General features: G+C 45.7%; 1 protein-coding gene across 1 annotated transcript in view; it reads right to left on the bottom strand.

Annotated features, from left to right (window-relative positions):
* Positions 1-17,941, bottom strand: part of ITPR2 (inositol 1,4,5-trisphosphate receptor type 2) — a 243,430-nt gene that overhangs the window by 97,609 nt on the left and 127,880 nt on the right. The window contains exons 29-37 of the mRNA XM_069763093.1: positions 17,663-17,785; positions 17,207-17,407; positions 15,428-15,679; positions 12,617-12,742; positions 11,747-11,875; positions 10,016-10,136; positions 9,675-9,865; positions 7,838-7,980; positions 6,323-6,431 (exon numbers count right to left, since the gene is read on the bottom strand). Of these exons, the coding sequence (XP_069619194.1) occupies positions 6,323-6,431; positions 7,838-7,980; positions 9,675-9,865; positions 10,016-10,136; positions 11,747-11,875; positions 12,617-12,742; positions 15,428-15,679; positions 17,207-17,407; positions 17,663-17,785 (1,395 nt within the window). The remainder of the gene's footprint in view (positions 1-6,322; positions 6,432-7,837; positions 7,981-9,674; positions 9,866-10,015; positions 10,137-11,746; positions 11,876-12,616; positions 12,743-15,427; positions 15,680-17,206; positions 17,408-17,662; positions 17,786-17,941) is intronic.

Below are 17,941 nucleotides of genomic sequence, written 5' to 3'. Positions count from 1 at the left end.
TCTTGTATATAGGAGCAGTATTATAGTAGTTATATTCTTGTACATAGGGGCAGTATTATAGTAGTTATATTCTTGTACATAGGGGCAGTATTATAGTAGTTATATTCTTGCACATAGGAGCAGTATTATAATAGTTATATTCTTGCACATAGGAGCAGTATTATAGTAGTTATAGTCTTGTACATAGGGGCAGTATTATAGTAGTTATATTCCTGTACATAGGAGCAGTATTATAGTAGTTATATTCTTGTACATAGGGGCAGTATTATAGTAGTTATATTCTTGTACATAGGGGCAGTATTATAGTAGTTATATTCTTGTACATAGGGGCAGTATTATAGTAGTTATATTCTTGTACATAGGGGCAGTATTATAGTAGTTATATTCTTGTATATAGAGGCAGTATTATAGTAGTTATATTCTTGTATATAGGGGGCAGTATTATAGTAGTTATATTCTTGTATATAGGGGCAGTATTATAGTAGTTATATTCTTGTACATAGGGGGCAGTATTATAGTAGTTATATTCTTGTACATAGGGGGCAGTATTATAGTATTTATATTCTTGTACATAGGGGCAGTATTATAGTAGTTATATTCTTGTATATAGGGGCAGTATTATAGTGGTTATATTCTTGTATGTAGGGGCAGTATTATAGTAGTTATATTCTTGTACATAGGGGCAGTATTATAGTAGTTATATTCTTGTACATAGGGGCAGTATTATAGTAGTTATATTCTTGTACATAGGGGCAGTATTATAGTAGTTATATTCTTGTACATAGGAGGCAGTGTTATAGTAGTTATATTCTTGTACATAGGAGCAGTATTATAGTAGTTATATTCTTGTACATAGGGGCAGTATTATAGTAGTTATATTCTTGTACATAGGAGGCAGTATTATAGTAGTTATATTCTTGTACATAGGGGCAGTGTTATAGTAGCTATATTCTTGTACATAGGGGCACTATTATAGTAGTTATATTCTTGTACATAGAGGCAGTATTATAGTAGTTATATTCTTGTACATAGAGGCAGTATTATAGTAGTTATATTCTTGTACATAGGGGGCAGTATTATAGTAGTTATATTCTTGTATATAGGGGGCAGTATTATAGTAGTTATATTCTTGTACATAGGGGGCAGTATTATAGTAGTTATATTCTTGTACATAGGGGCAGTGTTATATTAGTTATATTCTTGTACATAGGAGCAGTATTATAGTAGTTATATTCTTGTACATAGGGGGCAGTATTATAGTAGTTATATTCTTGTACATAGGAGCAGTATTATAGTAGTTATATTCTTGTACATAGGGGGCAGTATTATAGTAGTTATATTCTTGTATATAGGGGCAGTGTTATATTAGTTATATTCTTGTACATAGGAGCAGTATTATAGTAGTTATATTCTTGTATATAGGGGGCAGTATTATAGTAGTTATATTCTTGTACATAGGGGGCAGTATTATAGTAGTTATATTCTTGTACATAGGGGCAGTGTTATATTAGTTATATTCTTGTACATAGGAGCAGTATTATAGTAGTTATATTCTTGTACATAGGGGCAGTATTATAGTAGTTATATTCTTGTACATAGGAGCAGTATTATAGTAGTTATATTCTTGTACATAGGGGCAGTATTATAGTAGTTATATTCTTGTACATAGGGGCAGTATTATAGTAGTTATATTCTTGTACATAGGGAAGTATTATAGTTGTTTTTTTTTTTTTTTTTTACTTCTGGACACAAAAAGTTGATAGATGGCGGAGCTGATGAAGGATTCTGTGACATAGCTGTCTGACATGTTTATCGGGACATATCACTTAGCTGCTGATCTAACATGTCCTTTAACCTCGCAGAATGATCCTGCAGGAATTCCAGTCATGGAGCTGATCGGACTCGGGCCCCTTTCACCATTAGTCTTCATTACAATAAATTAATATGTATATAATCCAGCTCAGGCCATAAAACGAGCTGCGTATCTCGGGGGAGGACGAGCAGTCAGGTCTTGTGTTAAGATTTTACAACATCCTGTAAAGTAGATAAAACGCGTTGGACACTTGGTTTTTGTCCTGCTTTAATCGCCATTGATTTGCTCTGTGTGACAATTCCTTCTGAGGGAAGACGCTGCGGAATAACGACAGGTTATTAGGTCCGGCCTGGAAGACTTTCACCAAGATCTTATTTCCTAAATCATAGCCTTGTTCAAAAATCGAAACTAAGCTGCGCAGAAAATTCTTCGTGTCACAGTGCGCTGTGCTTACTTCATCCTCCAGTTCTGCTCCTAATGTGTTCCTGTTTAGGTAGGAACAGTGAATCTAAGTGTGCGGGCAAGGACCTTGGAACAGCAGAGCTAAATGTGTGGACAAGACGCTTGGAACAGCAGAGCAGCGTGTGAGGAGAAGCAATGCGGAGCGTGCAGAGAGTATCTTGGAACAGCAGAGTTGAGTGTGCGGACAGGTAGCCTGAAACAGCAGAACTGTGTGCAAAAAGCACCTTGAATAATAGAGCTAAGTATGCAGACAGGCACCTTGGAACAGCAGAGCTAAGCATGCAGACAGGCACCTTGGAACAGCAGAGCTAAGCATGCAGACAGGCACCTTGGAACAGCACATCTGAGTATGCAGACAGGGACCTTGGAACAGTAGAGCTGAGCATGCAGACAGACATCTTGGAACAGCAGAGCTGAGTGTACAGTCAAGTACATTGCTTTATTAGAAAGCAGAGCTGAGCATGCAGACAGGCACCTTGGAACAGCACATCTGAGTATGCAGACAGGCACCTTGGAACAGCAGAGCTGAGTGTGCAGACAGACATCTTGGAACAGCAGAGCTGAGTGTACAGTCAAGTACATTGCTTTATTAGAAAGAAGCAGAGCTGAGCATGCAGACAGGCACCTTGGAACAGCAGAGCTAAGTATGCAGACAGGCACCTTGGAACAGCAGAGCTAAGTATGCAGACAGGCACCTTTCAACAGCAGAGCTGAGCATGCAGACAGGCACCTTGGAACAGCAGAGCTGAGCATGCAGACAGGTACCTTGGAACAGCAGAGCTGAGTGTGCAGACAGGCACCTTGGAACAGCAGAGCCGAGTGTGCAGACAAGTACATTGTTTTATTAGAAAGAAGCAGAGCTGAGCATGCAGACAGGCACCTAGGAACAGCAGAGCTGAGCATGCAGACAGGCACCTAGGAACAGCAGAGCTGAGCATGCATACAGGCACCTTGCAACAGCAGAGCTAAGTATGCAGACAGGCACCTTGGTAGATTAGAGCTGAGTACACAGACAGGCACCTTGGAACAGCAGAGCTGAATGTACAGACAGGCACCTTGGAACAGCAGAGCTGAGTGTGCAGACCAGTACGTTGCTTTATTAGAGAGAAGCAGAGCTATTAATGAGTAACAGAAATGTTTTTGTGGATTTGTCCTTCGCTCTCGGTGACTTTCAGTCGACATCTGTAGAAATGTCCATGGAGGGGTTAAGGAGCGCTCATCAGCGACCGCTGTCAGTCTGACACTTTGCTCTTTAAAGATGTCAATTGGGAACAAATTGCAATTACGGCACATGCGATTCACTGCTGACGGCGAGATTAACGGAAAGGAGGAAAAATAGATAATTTTAAAAAAAACTTTTGCCACATAAATTTCTCCTGTTCCAGAAAGGATGTAAGCGCGATGGAAATGACAGTGACGGGTGATAGCGGCTGAGAAATGGGCTCCAGGAAGCCGGACGGGGCCTTACTCAGCAGCACCGCGCGAGCCACGGACGGGAATCAAGAGTCTCTGTCAGGTCCGCCGCCTTCCAGAATATCTCTGCGAGGCTGAAATTCCGGGGAAAACTCTGCGCGGTAAAGGCTCGATGTTCTGCAATTCCTTCAGTCTGGCGCTTAAATATTTTCCAGTTAATTAGATGAGTTTATAAATTATACAGCAAATAAATAATGCTGCCATATATTATGCCAAACAAACCGCCATACAGTGCTCAAAAAAAGTCCCATACAGTACAAAATACTGCCATATAATACCCAAAACAAACAGGACCATACAGTATATAAATAATACTGTCATGTAATACCCAAAACAAACCGCCAAACAATGCTCAAAAAAGTACCTAATTAATACCGCCATATAAGCAAACCAAGTGCTGAAAAAGAGGACACAAATAATACTGTTATAAGTCATTCACAACTACACATGCGGTGGCTCAAAGTAATGTCATGCAGAGCTTAAATAAAACTGCCATGCAGTGCTTCACATAGTATCATGCAGTAAATATATAATGTTGCAATATAGTACTCAAACCAAACCACAATACAGTCCTCAAAAAACAGTACAATACAGAACATAAATAATACTGCCATATATTACTAAAAATAAACCACCACACAGTCCTCAAAGAACAGTACAATACAGAACATAAATAATACTGCCATATATTACTAAAAATAAACCACCACACAGTCCTCAAAGAACAGTACAATAAAGCACATAAATAATACTGCCATATATTACAAAAAATAAACCACCACACAGTCCTCAAAGAACAGTACAATAAAGCACATAAATAATACTGCCATATATTACTAAAAATAAACCACCACACAGTCCTCAAAGAACAGTACAATAAAGCACATAAATAATACTGCCATATATTACTAAAAATAAACCACCACACAGTCCTCAAAGAACAGTACAATAAAGCACATAAATAACACTGCCATATATTACTAAAAATAAACCACCACACAGTCCTCAAAGAACAGAACAATAAAGCACATAAATAATACTGCCATATATTACTAAAAATAAACCACCACACAGTCCTCAAAGAACAGTACAATAAAGCACATAAATAACACTGCCATATATTACTAAAAATAAACCACCACACAGTCCTCAAAGAACAGTACAATACACAACATAAATAATACTGCCATATATTACTAAAAATAAACCACCACACAGTGCTCAGAAATTATCATGCAAAGCAGACAGAATACCGCCAGACCGTGCTCAAACCATGCCACGCTTTGAAAACCATAAAGTGCATAAATAATACGGCCATATAGTCCTCAAAGCACTGCCACAAAGTGAAAAAAACAAAAAACAGTACCATGCTGAGAGTAAATAATACTGCCACAAAGTGTTCAATTAACACCCGCCGCACCCACCTGTACAGCACAAACACCGCACCATCAAGAAAATAAGAATAGATTGAGCTCAGAACCCAGTGTTTCTGCGGGTTTCCTCCTGGTTCTCCGATTTCCTCCAGCAAACCAAAGACATCCTGAGAATGTGGATTGTGACCCCCAAAGGGGGCAATGTTTAATGGCGCTATAGACGCGAGTAAAATAAAAAATAAATATATTGTGCCGCCACTTAGTGTCTAAATAAAACCACTATAAAGTGGCCAAATAATAGAAATGAATAATTCTGCATAAGTTCTGCCATACAATAATCCGGAAATGTACGTAAATACTGTACTTCTGCCATAAAGTGCCTAAATAATCCTTTTATACAGCGTCCAAATGTAATGGACCCAAGATACTCCTTATACAGGTGCCAAAATAGTTCCGCCACGCAGTGCCATTTGGCAGGGACATAAGACCGAGGCCAAAAGAACATTTCTACCCCAGAGTGAGTAAATACCGCCGCACCCTGATGGTTTTGTAACTTTTGCAATACCTCAAGCAGTAGTATTACGGTGAAAACTGCTTGTGACTCGCAGGCAGAACGTGACTGTAGATGATGGCGGTACAATGGAGACCAGAACTTCTCTCCATCATCCAGACGCCACAGAAATTGATGGGACGGCGGCCACTAGTGGACACTCTCATCACTACAGCAAGGAGCCGAGTGGTTTTCTGATTATTATCAAGGCTAATGTATCACATCGTGGCAATAATAAAAAGTGAATTAATGTGGCGGTATTATACATTACATTAGATCACCCTGATTAATGCTGGAAAACGAACATTTAGGGACAATTAATGTGTGGATTCAGTCATTCCGCCGACTCCGATTACATTAATATCGGCTCTGAAAAGCCACAAGGGCAATGTTCCGTAATACTAAGCTGTTTTGGGGGGTTTATTAACCCAATACCCCATTTCAGTCCTATGACAACACTTCCAGGCAACACTTCCCTAAGACAACACTTCCAGGCAAAGACTCCAATTTATCGCTAACTTTATTGTCTACATCAGTTATTGATTTTTTTGGTTGGGTTGTAATGATCGAGCGTGCAGCAGGCGGGGGGATCGGACGGCGGGGGGATCAGACGGCGGGTGATCCGTCGACGGTTTCCCCTCCCCCTCCTACCTGCTCGCTGAAGCCGTCCTTCTTGTCCAGCATCTCTCGCAGCGTCTGCAGGATTTTGATACAGAGCTTCTCTTCTTTCTCCATCAGTTTCTTTGTGTGATTGATCAACCTGTGAAATGGCACTCATTAGCTTCTCCATGGCTGGGGGGTGATATTTACAGAGCCCCCCGGCCATCGCGGGCGATCAGGATTTCACTTTTTACGTGGAGTGTGGCGGCTTTATTAGACAAAGAGATGACTTCTGACCCCGCCCACTAACGAGGAGACGACGCTGCTGACCCTGCTCCCTAACGAGATGACTCTGCTGACCCAGTCCACTAACGAGGAGATTACTCTGCTGACCCAGCCCGCCAACGAGATGACTCTGCTGACCCTGCCCGCTAACGAAGAGATGACTCTGCTGACCCCGCCCACCAACAAGATGACTCTGCTGACCTAGCCTGCTAACGAGATGACTCTGCTGACCCTGCCTCTAATAGAGATAACTTTACTGACCCCACCCGCTAACGAGATGACTCTGCTGACGTAGCCCTCTAATAAGATGACTCTGCCTTCTAATAATTAGATGACTCTACTGACCCTGCCGTATAATGATGAGATGACTCTGCCTCTAATGAGATGACTCTGCCTTCTAATGATGAGATGACTTGCTGACCCCATCCTGTAATGAGATGACTCTGCTAACCTCGCCCTCTGATGAAAAGATGACTCTGCCTTCCAATGATGACTTAATGCCCATGCCCGTTAATGAGATGACTCTGCCGACACCGTCCTCAAATAATGTGATGACTCTGCTGACACCATCTTCAAATGATGAGATGACTCTGATGACCTCTGCCTCTAATCAGATGACTTTGCTGACCCTGCTCTCTAATGATGAGATGACTCTACTGCCCCTACCTGCTGAGATGACTCAGCTGAAACTGCAAAAAAAATGATGAGATGACTCTGCTGATCCTGCCCTCTAATGATAATGAGATGATTCTGCTGACCCTACCCCTCTAATAATAATGACATGACTCGGCTGATCCTGCTCTTTAAAAATAATGTGATGACTCTGCTTACCCTGCCTTCTAATGATAAGACTCTGCTGATCCTGCTCTTTAATGATAATGAGATGACTCTGCTGACCCTGCCCTCTAATGATAATGAGATGACTCTGCTGACCCTGCCCTCTAATGATAATGATGACTCTGCTGACCCTGCCCTCTAATGATAATATGACTCTGCTGATCCTGCTCTTTAATGATAATGAGATGACTCTGCTGACCCTGTCCCCTAATGATCATGAGATGACTCTGCTGACCCTGTCCTATAATGATAATGAGATGACTCCGACGACCCTGCCATCTAATGATAATGAGATGACTCTGCTGACCCTGCCCTCTAATGATAATGAGATGACTCTGACGACCCTGCCCTCTAATGATAATGAGATGACTCTGCAGACCTCTGCCTTTAATGTGATAACTTAGCCCTTTAATGTTGAGATGACTCTGTATTGACAGCACTTACTTGGACATAAAGGCTCCGCACCGGATCCGACCATCGGTCCCATCAGGAAACAGGAGTTCGGGACTGTGCAGAACGTCAACGAGGACTGAAAATTCTGCCAAAACCATAGAACTGAACTGCTGCTCCAGAGAGGCCACGACGTCCTGGAAATGAGAGGAACCGCAAAATGGATCTCAGGCTGGTTTCACACTTGCGTTTTAAAACGCATGCGTTTGAAAAAAAAAAAACGCATGGTGAAAAAACGCATGTAAACGCTGCGTTTTTTAGACGCATGCGTTTTTGCATGTGGTGTAAAAAATGCGGCGTTTTGACGCGTTTACATGCGTTTTTCCATGCGTTTGCATTTTTTAAACGCATGCTGAGAAATGTGTGACAGCTGCCAATCATCTAAATAAAGTAAAAAAAACACTATAAACATAAATAGCTAGGGTTAAGGTTAGGGGTAGGGATCCTAACCCTTCCCCTAACCCTAAAGGGATCCTAACCCTAACCCAAAAGGGATCCTAACCCTAACCCTACCCCTAACCATAAAGGGATCCTACCCCTAACCCTACCCCTAATCCCTTTAGGGTTAGGATCCCTTTAGGGTTAGGGGTAGGGTTAGGATCCCTTTAGGGTTAGGGTTAGGATCCCTTTAGGGTTAGGGTTAGGATCCCTTTAGGGTTAGGATCCCTTTAGGGTTAGGGGTAGGGTTAGGATCCCTTTAGGGTTAGGATCCCTTTATCACCTTTATGGTGGGGGGTGGCATATCAGTGTGCTTTCTGGTTTTTTAATATAAAAACGCATGCGTTTTTAACGCAAACAAACGCATGCACAAAAAAACGCATGCGTTTCCATTGACTCCAATGTATTTTTTGGCCAAAAAAAAACGCATGAAAACGCATGCGTTTTTATTTGTCCAAAAAACGCCCCTCAAAAATACTACAAGTTGCATTTTTGAAAATGAACGCATGCAGTAAAAAAACGCATGCGATTGAAAACGCGACCAAACGTGTACAAAAAAAAACACATGCGTTTTCAATGTTAAATATAGGGAAAAACACGCATGCGTTTTTTTGTGCAAAAAAACGCTGCAGACAAAAACGCAAGTGTGAAACCACCCTTACACAATATAAAATTTTGCTAGATCTAATGATCAGCAATCACAGGAGGAACATGGCAACAAGCGAGTGCTCAATTTCCCTGCAGCGCCACCAGAGGAGAAACTAGGTATGACACACTGCCCATTGAAAGCAATGGATTTTTCCTGGAATATATAGACAGGCTGGGTCCCAAAAAGTGATAGTATTTTCCCATTTTGTGTATGCAGCTCTGATGCAGACCTTTCTGTCTCCAGGGTTACAGATTAAAAACAAACCCTTTGTAGTCTGATCCGGTAGCCATGTGTTAATCCACTCCTTTTTTGAAGATGGAGCTGAAGTAGGGGAGATCGTAATCGGTGCTCATGCCACATAGGTCCGCATAGCAGCTGCATACACAAAACGGGGAACCTTTAAAAATGTATTTTTGATGCAAAAAAACGTGCAAGATTATTACCCATGAAGGGACACAAACATCAGCAAACCATATAGATGCAGTTCTCACAGTCACCACTAGATGCCAGCAGAGCAGGTCATACTGATAGAGAAAACTATTTCACTTTACAACGTGCTGTGAAAGTGAATGCTATTGGTATAGGATCACTTTGGCGTGTTAATGATGGGACAACACATTTTTATTTGTTTTTCTTTGGACATAGATCTAATAATCCAGAATATCCGGTAATCTGGTACTTGCTTTACTCTGGGCTTCCACTGGTGATTGGCTGGTTCAGAGTTGGAATCACATCTCCTCTTACCTGCAGCTTCTCGATGATGTTCCTGTAGTCCCAGCCGGGGCTCCCCAGGACGTCTTTGAATCGGGGCCCGGTGCGTGCCGTCATTCTCCAGCCCATGGCCGCCCGCTGCACCATGGTGGAATGGGTCTTTAAGAAAAGCGTATTCACCTGACTGTCCAGATCCACCGGGATGGCGATCCCTCGATTTTTTGCTTTTTTTGGAGGAATAATAAATAACATTAATAAACGTATAATATCGGGACACACTTCCGATACCTCCGAAGCAGGCGATCGGGCAGCCGCAAATGGGGGGGGTCCATGTTCACGTTGGAATTCAGGTCGTTACAGATGGTTGCACTCACCCACTTCTGCCAGAGTCTTTATACACGACTCCATCGAGGATTTCTGCGCCGGGTTCGGCCACGTGGAGTTATAAATACGGAAAGCCGACTGCAGGAGCTGAATAAAGACCGGCTGGTGGGTCTGCGGAGAGAGCACAGCGCCATCTGTGAGCGCAAGAGAGAGCACAGCGCCATCTGTGAGCGCAGGAGAGAGCACAGCGCCATCTGTGAGTGCAGGAGAGAGCACAGCGCCATCTGTGAGTGCAGGAGAGCACAGGAGAGAGCACAGCACCATCTGTGAGTGCAGGAGAGAGCACAGCGCCATCTGTGAGCGCAGGAGAGAGCACAGCGCCATCTGTGAGTGCAGGAGAGCACAGCGCCATCTGTGAGTGCAGGAGAGCACAGGAGAGAGCACAGCACCATCTGTGAGCGCAGGAGAGAGCACAGCACCATCTGTGAGTGCAGGAGAGAGCACAGCGCCATCTGTGAGTGCAGGAGAGCACAGGAGAGAGCACAGCACCATCTGTGAGCGCAGGAGAGAGCACAGCGCCATCTGTGAGCGCAGGAGAGAGCACAGTGCCATCTGTGAGCGCAGGAGAGAGCACAGCGCCATCTGTGAGTGCAGGAGAGAGCACAGCGCCATCTGTGAGTGCAGGAGAGCACAGGAGAGAGCACAGCACCATCTGTGAGCGCAGGAGAGAGCACAGCACCATCTGTGAGCGCAGGAGAGAGCACAGCGCCATCTGTGAGTGCAGGAGAGAGCACAGCGCCATCTGTGAGTGCAGGAGAGCACAGGAGAGAGCACAGCACCATCTGTGAGCGCAGGAGAGAGCACAGCACCATCTGTGAGCGCAGGAGAGAGCACAGCGCCATCTGTGAGCGCAGGAGAGAGCACAGCGCCATCTGTGAGTGCAGGAGAGAGCACAGCGCCATCTGTGAGTGCAGAAGAGCACAGGAGAGAGCACAGCGCCATCTGTGAGTGCAGGAGAGCACAGGAGAGAGCACAGCACCATCTGTGAGCGCAGGAGAGAGCACAGCGCCATCTGTGAGCGCAGGAGAGAGCACAGTGCCATCTGTGAGCGCAGGAGAGAGCACAGCGCCATCTGTGAGTGCAGGAGAGAGCACAGCGCCATCTGTATCTAATCCTCTCCTGTGTGATACCGTCCGCTGAGCCGTGTATCTAAGCTCTGTATTCGGACACCATGGTGCAGCTTCTCCGTCCCTGTAACTGGAGGTAGTAAGCTCCGGCTGCGGCCCCCCCCGCGCTCCTACATATTCGGGGTCTCGCTCTGGATTTGTCGCTTGGAGCTGATAAATCAGCGGACGGGATGTGGGGACATGGACAGTTACCGCCCCGAGCACTGACTGCCGCCGGGATGAGCAGCTGCCCCTGAACATGAGGGCGATCCCAAGGGGGGGAGGGTGTGTGCTGGAACAGAACGACCCTTTCAGCAGCGGGGGGGGGGGGGGGGGGGGGGGGGCTTCACCCTCTATTAATGATCCCCGGCTGAAGTCCCAATTCCAGAGCCTGTCATATCATAAACGCATGCCCTTCTGTCCGCCCTCCATACTTTACCCTGCAGCTCTGCTCTATTAGTCCTCAGCTATACACAATGGCTCACCCGTGGCTGCACTGTGCAGTGTGACCCCTCCTCTGCTGCTCGCCTGTCCCCCATGCTTTACAGTGCTGCTGAGTGTTCAGTTATCAGCCACTGGGTGGCGCTCTCTCCTCTTTGTGGGCCGATACTTTACCTGGAGGCTCGTGCTGTTATCAGAAAACGGGGAGCTGAAGAATCCGCTGACGATGTTCATCACGGCCTCCGTCACGTACTTCTCCAGCGCCGTGTCTGCGTGTTTGCGGTCGGTGGTCGTGTTGCAGACCTGGTGAGCGAAAAGAAAAGTCAGCGGACTACAAATACCAGGACAACCAGCTGGTAAATTCCACTGCAAGAAAGACATTGCGGCTTGCACTCTGGTCACAGCCAAAGCTGCATCTACTATTCAGCTGTGAGAAAAGTAAGCCGAACAATGCTCTATGAGCTCAGCGTGCCGTCCGGACAATGCTCTGTGAGCTCAATGTGCCATCCATTCAGTGCTCTTAGAGCATTTTCTGGCAGCCATGCTGAGCTCAGAGCATTATATGGACGGCCTATTGAGCTCACAGAGCACTGTCTGAATGCCACGCCAAGTTCAGTGTTGCGTCCAGACACTGCTCTGTTAACTCAACATTCCGTTCAGACAATGCTCTGTGAGCTCAATGGGCCATTCAGATAATGCTCTATGAGCTAATCGTGCTATCCAGACAATGCTCTGTGAGCTCATCAGCTGCTTTAACAATGCTCTGCAAGCTCATTGGCTCCTCTGACAATGCTCTGGGAGCTCATTGTGCTATCCAGACAATGCTCTGTGATCGGGCCGTCCAGAGAATGCTCCGTGAGCGGACCGTCCAGACAATGCTCCATGAGCGGACCGTCCAGACAATGCTCCGTGAGCGGACCGTCCAGACAATGCTCCGTGAGCTCAGCAGATTGAGACCTTTGTTGTAATGATGCCAATGTGTACAGATCCCTCTAGAACTGTCCCTGCAGCGACACATTGTAAGAAACCACGGCGGCCACTCACCCGCGCCATGTCCACCAGGAAGTTCTCAAACAGCTTCCAGATGTGGTTACTGGTGTAGATCTCCTTCATCTCCACCTCCGTGTCCACGTAACAATGGTTCACAAAGTTCACGTAGGCGATCTTCACCTGAGAGAGGAGGAGGCGAGACGTGAGTGGAGAGGCCGAGTATCACCACACCACCGCCCGCAGCCGGGAGGCCGACATCTACACAGTGACTGCACCAGCAGAATAGTGAGTGCAGCTCTGGGGTATAATACAGGAGGTAACTCAGGATCAGTAATGTAATGTATGTACACAGTGACTGCACCAGCAGAATAGTGAGTGCAGCTCTGGAGTATAATACAGGATGTAACTCAGGATCAGTAATGTATGTACACAGTGACTGCACCAGCAGAATAGTGAGTGCAGCTCTGGAGTATAATACAGGAGGTAACTCAGGATCAGTAATGTAATGTATGTACACAGTGACTGCACCAGCAGAATAGTGAGTGCAGCTCTGGAGTATAATACAGGAGGTAACTCAGGATCAGTAATGTAATGTATGTACACAGTGACTGCACCAGCAGAATAATGAGTGCAGCTCTGGGGTATAATACAGGAGGTAACTCAGGATCAGTAATGTAATGTATGTACACAGTGACTGCACCAGCAGAATAATGAGTACAGCTCTGGGGTATAATACAGGAGGTAACTCAGGATCAGTAATGTAATGTATGTACACAGTGACTGCACCAGCAGAATAGTGAGTGCAGCTCTGGGGTATAATACAGGAGGTAACTCAGGATCAGTAATGTAATGTATGTACACAGTGACTGCACCAGCAGAATAATGAGTACAGCTCTGGGGTATAATACAGGAGGTAACTCAGGATCAGTAATGTAATGTATGTACACAGTGACTGCACCAGCAGAATAGTGAGTGCAGCTCTGGAGTATAATACAGGATGTAACTCAGGATCAGTAATGTAATGTATGTACACAGTGACTGCACCAGCAGAATAGTGAGTGCAGCTCTGGAGTATAATACAGGAGGTAACTCAGGATCAGTAATGTAATGTATGTACACAGTGACTGCACCAGCAGAATAGTGAGTGCAGCTCTGGAGTATAATACAGGAGGTAACTCAGGATCAGTAATGTAATGTATGTACACATTGACTGCACCAGCAGAATAGTGAGTGCAGCTCTGGGGTATAATACAGGAGGTAACTCAGGATCAGTAATGTAATGTATGTACACAGTGACTGCACCAGCAGAATAGTGAGTGCAGCTCTGGGGTATAATACAGGATGTAACTCAGGATCAGTAATGTATGTACACAGTGACTGCACCAGCAGAATAGTGAGTGCAGCTCTGGAGTATAATACAGGATGTAACTCAGGATCAGTAATGTAATGTATGTATACAGTGACTGCACCAGCAGAATAGTGAGTGCAGCTCTGGAGTATAATACAGGATGTAATTCAGGATCAGTAATGTAATGTATGTATACAGTGACTGCACCAGCAGAATAGTGAGTGCAGCTCTGGAGTATAATACAGGATGTAATTCAGGATCAGTAATGTAATGTATGTACATAGTGACTGCACCAGCAGAATAATGAGTGCAGCTCTGGAGCATAATACAGGATGTAACTCAGGATCAGTAATGTAATGTATGTACAAAGTGACTGCACCAACAGAATAGTGAGTGCAGATCTGGAGTATAATACAGGATGTAACTCCGGATCAGTAATGTAATGTATGTATACAGTGACTGCACCAGCAGAATAGTGAGTGCAGCTCTGGAGTATAATACAGGATGTAACTCAGGATCAGTAATGTAATGTATGTACACAGTGACTGCACCAGCAGAATAGTGAGTGCAGCTCTGGAGTATAATACAGGAAGTAACTCAGGATCAGTAATGTAATGTATGTACACAGTGACTGCACCAGCAGAATAGTGAGTGCAGCTCTGGGGTATAATACAGGAGGTAACTCAGGATCAGTAATGTAATGTATGTACACAGTGACTGCACCAGCAGAATAGTGAGTGCAGCTCTGGAGTATAATACAGGATGTAACTCAGGATCAGTAATGTAGTGTATGTACACAGTGACTGCACCAGCAGAATAGTGAGTGCAGCTCTGGAGTATAATACAGGATGTAACTCAGGATCAGTAATGTAATGTATGTACACAGTGACTGCACCAGCAGAATAGTGAGTGCAGCTCTGGAGTATAATACAGGATGTAATTCAGGATCAGTAATGTAATGTATGTATACAGTGACTGCACCAGCAGAATAGTGAGTGCAGCTCTGGGGTATAATACAGGATGTAACTCAGGATCAGTAATGTAATGTATGTACACAGTGACTGCACCAGCAGAATAGTGAATGCAGCTCTGGAGTATAATACAGGATGTAACTCAGGATCAGTAATGTAATGTATGTACACAGTGACTGCACCAGCAGAATAGTGAGTGCAGCTCTGGGGTATAATACAGGATGTAACTCAGGATCAGTAATGTAATGTCTGTACACAGTGACTGCACCAGCATAATAGTGAGTGCAGCTCTGGAGAATAATACAGGATGTAACTCAGGATCAGTAATGTAATGTATGTACACAGTGACTGCACCAGCAGAATAGTGAGTGCAGCTCTGGAGCATAATACTGGGGGTAAATAAATGTGTGTTTCACTAATAAGAAGTCATCATTCCCGTACTCTTCACAGAAAGCTATTTATTTCGCTGTTCGCCATGTTTCCTGTCCCCTGTGGGGGGCGCTGCAGTGCGGCCCGGTGCTACACCCCGTGGCCCCGCTCTCCTACCTCCGGGATGCAGTCGTCATGTGTCACCACGCGGACGATGTCGTCCAGGGGCAGGAGCGAGTTGCACTTGATCTCGGTGTAGACGTTCTTGCCCTCGGTGCAGGCCGCCAGCAGCTCCACCAGGGTGATGTGGTACGCCAGGGGGCCGCTCTCGTCCGCCCGGTCCCGCTCCGAGCACATCATCTGCAGGAGGATGGGGAACGAGGCGCGGTCGTTGTAGAAGATGAGCACGTCCTCTCCGCCATTGATCAGCTGCGACAGAGAAACACCGGCACTGTCATACCGCAGCGGGGTCCTGCACGGCCGCCATGTGTCCTCCCACCCCCCGCGTGCGGCTAGTCCGTGCTAAAGGGGCAGACACAGAAGAGGTGGCCCCAAAACAAACATCAAAACGGGCCCCTCCATGACCCGAGTTCCGACAAGTCTGACACCAAGGAGCAAGGGAGCATCATGATGCTGGAGGGAAAAGATGGTCCCGTCCAGTGATTGGCTGCAGCGTTCACATATCCATCCAAAATGAATAGGAAGTGCACATGAGGGTTCTGCAGTTCCTGCTAGGCCTAGAAGGATGTGACCACTGCAGCCAATCACTGGCGATAACTGTGACATGCCAGCCACTAGTACAACCAGTGATTAGCTGCAGAGGTCACATGTTCATCCAGACTGAATAGAATGTACACATCAGGATCCTGCAGTTCCTGGATGGACATGTGACCGCTGCAGCCTATCATTGGCTGTAACAGTGATTTAATGGTCACTACTACAATGAATCAAAGATTGACTGCAGCGGTTACAAGTGTGTCTAGACTTATTAGGAATTACACACTAGTTGTCTGTAGTTCCTTCTTGGCCTGGATGAACATGTGAACACTGCAGCTAATCACTGGTTAACGAGTCAATTATCCCAAATTAAGTCCCATTTCTTCTGATCTGATCTGTGCGGAGAGAATTTAGTAATAGCCCCCCCCATCCCCCGCCCCCCGGATCCCCTACAATGCGGAGACGTCTCCGCCGCGGCGCGGCAGACAAAGCCCCGCGATCGCTAATGGCCGGGAATTGTGATGTAAATGTGAGTCGTCTTAATAGTTAAAAGGAAAAAAAAAAAACCCTTCATGGGGAAATGAAAAGGTTGTGCGGAGGAATCTCGCCGACAAAGGTTACGGCTGTAAGAAGTTTTCGAGCCGCGCTTGAAACTTCTGCAAGTCGTTGTGTTTTTTTTTTTTTTGTTCGCGCCTTGACTCATTAGTTTGATTTTCTCTCTTCGTCTTTTTTGTCTACATCCGACGCCGAGACGTTCGCAGAAAACTACATTTTTTTTTTAATCTTTTGGCGAGACGATGGCGGTGCGCGATGTATCGGGTGTCGGGTGTCAGTCATCTTAATTGCTAGCGAGTCTTTTTGTCAAGATGGCTGAAGTGTCGCTGTCACCGCCGGGACGCTGCGACGGCTGAGTGTCTGCACCGGGGAAAACTCAGCGTTTTCAAGAGACTCACCCCTCCTCCCCCCAATAACAGGGCGTCCTGTGCGATATAGGGGGTCTACCCACCGGCGATTAACCCCTTAATGGAAAAAGAAACATGTGCGCCACGTATTTCTTCCCTGCTGGCAGTGAGGATGGTCGCGCATCTCGTACCTGTTTACAGCGCTGGAGCGGCGCGGGCAACTTTTGCTGCAGCGCACGTGACAATGCGCGAGGTCGCTGTATCCCACCGCAACATACATCTGATTGGCTAAGGGGTATAATTTTGGCCAGCGCAGTGACCTGATTGGTCCTCTCACCTCCGTCATCACCACGTCCTGGCATTTCTTCACGTACTTCCCGTCCGCTTTGACGATGGTCTGCAGGAATCGCAGGTACTCCACGTGTCGGCCGTGCGTCTCCACGCTGTGCACGAAGTGCTGGACCACGCGCTCGCTGATCTCATTGCACAGGTGGTAGTTATTCATGAAGATGTGCCGCATCGTCTCGGCCTCCAGGAGCTGCAGGAGAATTAACCCCTAAATATCTGCACAGAGTCCAGACCCCAGTTTGCCCAGGACTGGAAAGATATGGCGGCTTTCGTACAAAAAAAAAAAAAAAAAAAACAGCGCCATCCCTGTCCACAGGTTACGTCAGGTACTGCTGCACATCAGCTTCTGTAAAGTGAATGCAGCTATGTTGTAATATTACACGCGACCTGTACACAAGGGTGGCGCTCTCGGGCTCCTTCCATGATACCGCCGCCTCACACTTACCCCCGGAGTCAAGAACAAGTTCAGGTTTTTGTGGAGAAGTATTTGATTTTGAGGATTTCCCCGGCAGAAGTTTTGCAGGAAGTTGTGAGCGAGGGTCATGATTTCATTCATTTTATCATCAGTCTGAAAAAAAAAAAAGAAGTTATTTTGCCCCTGAAAGGGTTATTCCCCCCAAAAAAACTAGTTACCCAAGATCGAACTTTCCAGAAGATGAACAATCAGTCATCCCGAGAGTTGGGCTCTCCGGCACACAGACCCCCATTGAAACTGAGATCAGGG

This window comes from Ranitomeya imitator, chromosome 4 (assembly GCF_032444005.1).
Source record: "Ranitomeya imitator isolate aRanImi1 chromosome 4, aRanImi1.pri, whole genome shotgun sequence".
Taxonomy (NCBI): Eukaryota; Metazoa; Chordata; class Amphibia; order Anura; family Dendrobatidae; genus Ranitomeya; species Ranitomeya imitator.
The sequence above is the reverse complement of the archived record's forward strand: the minus strand, read 5'-3'. Positions and strand labels throughout refer to the sequence as shown.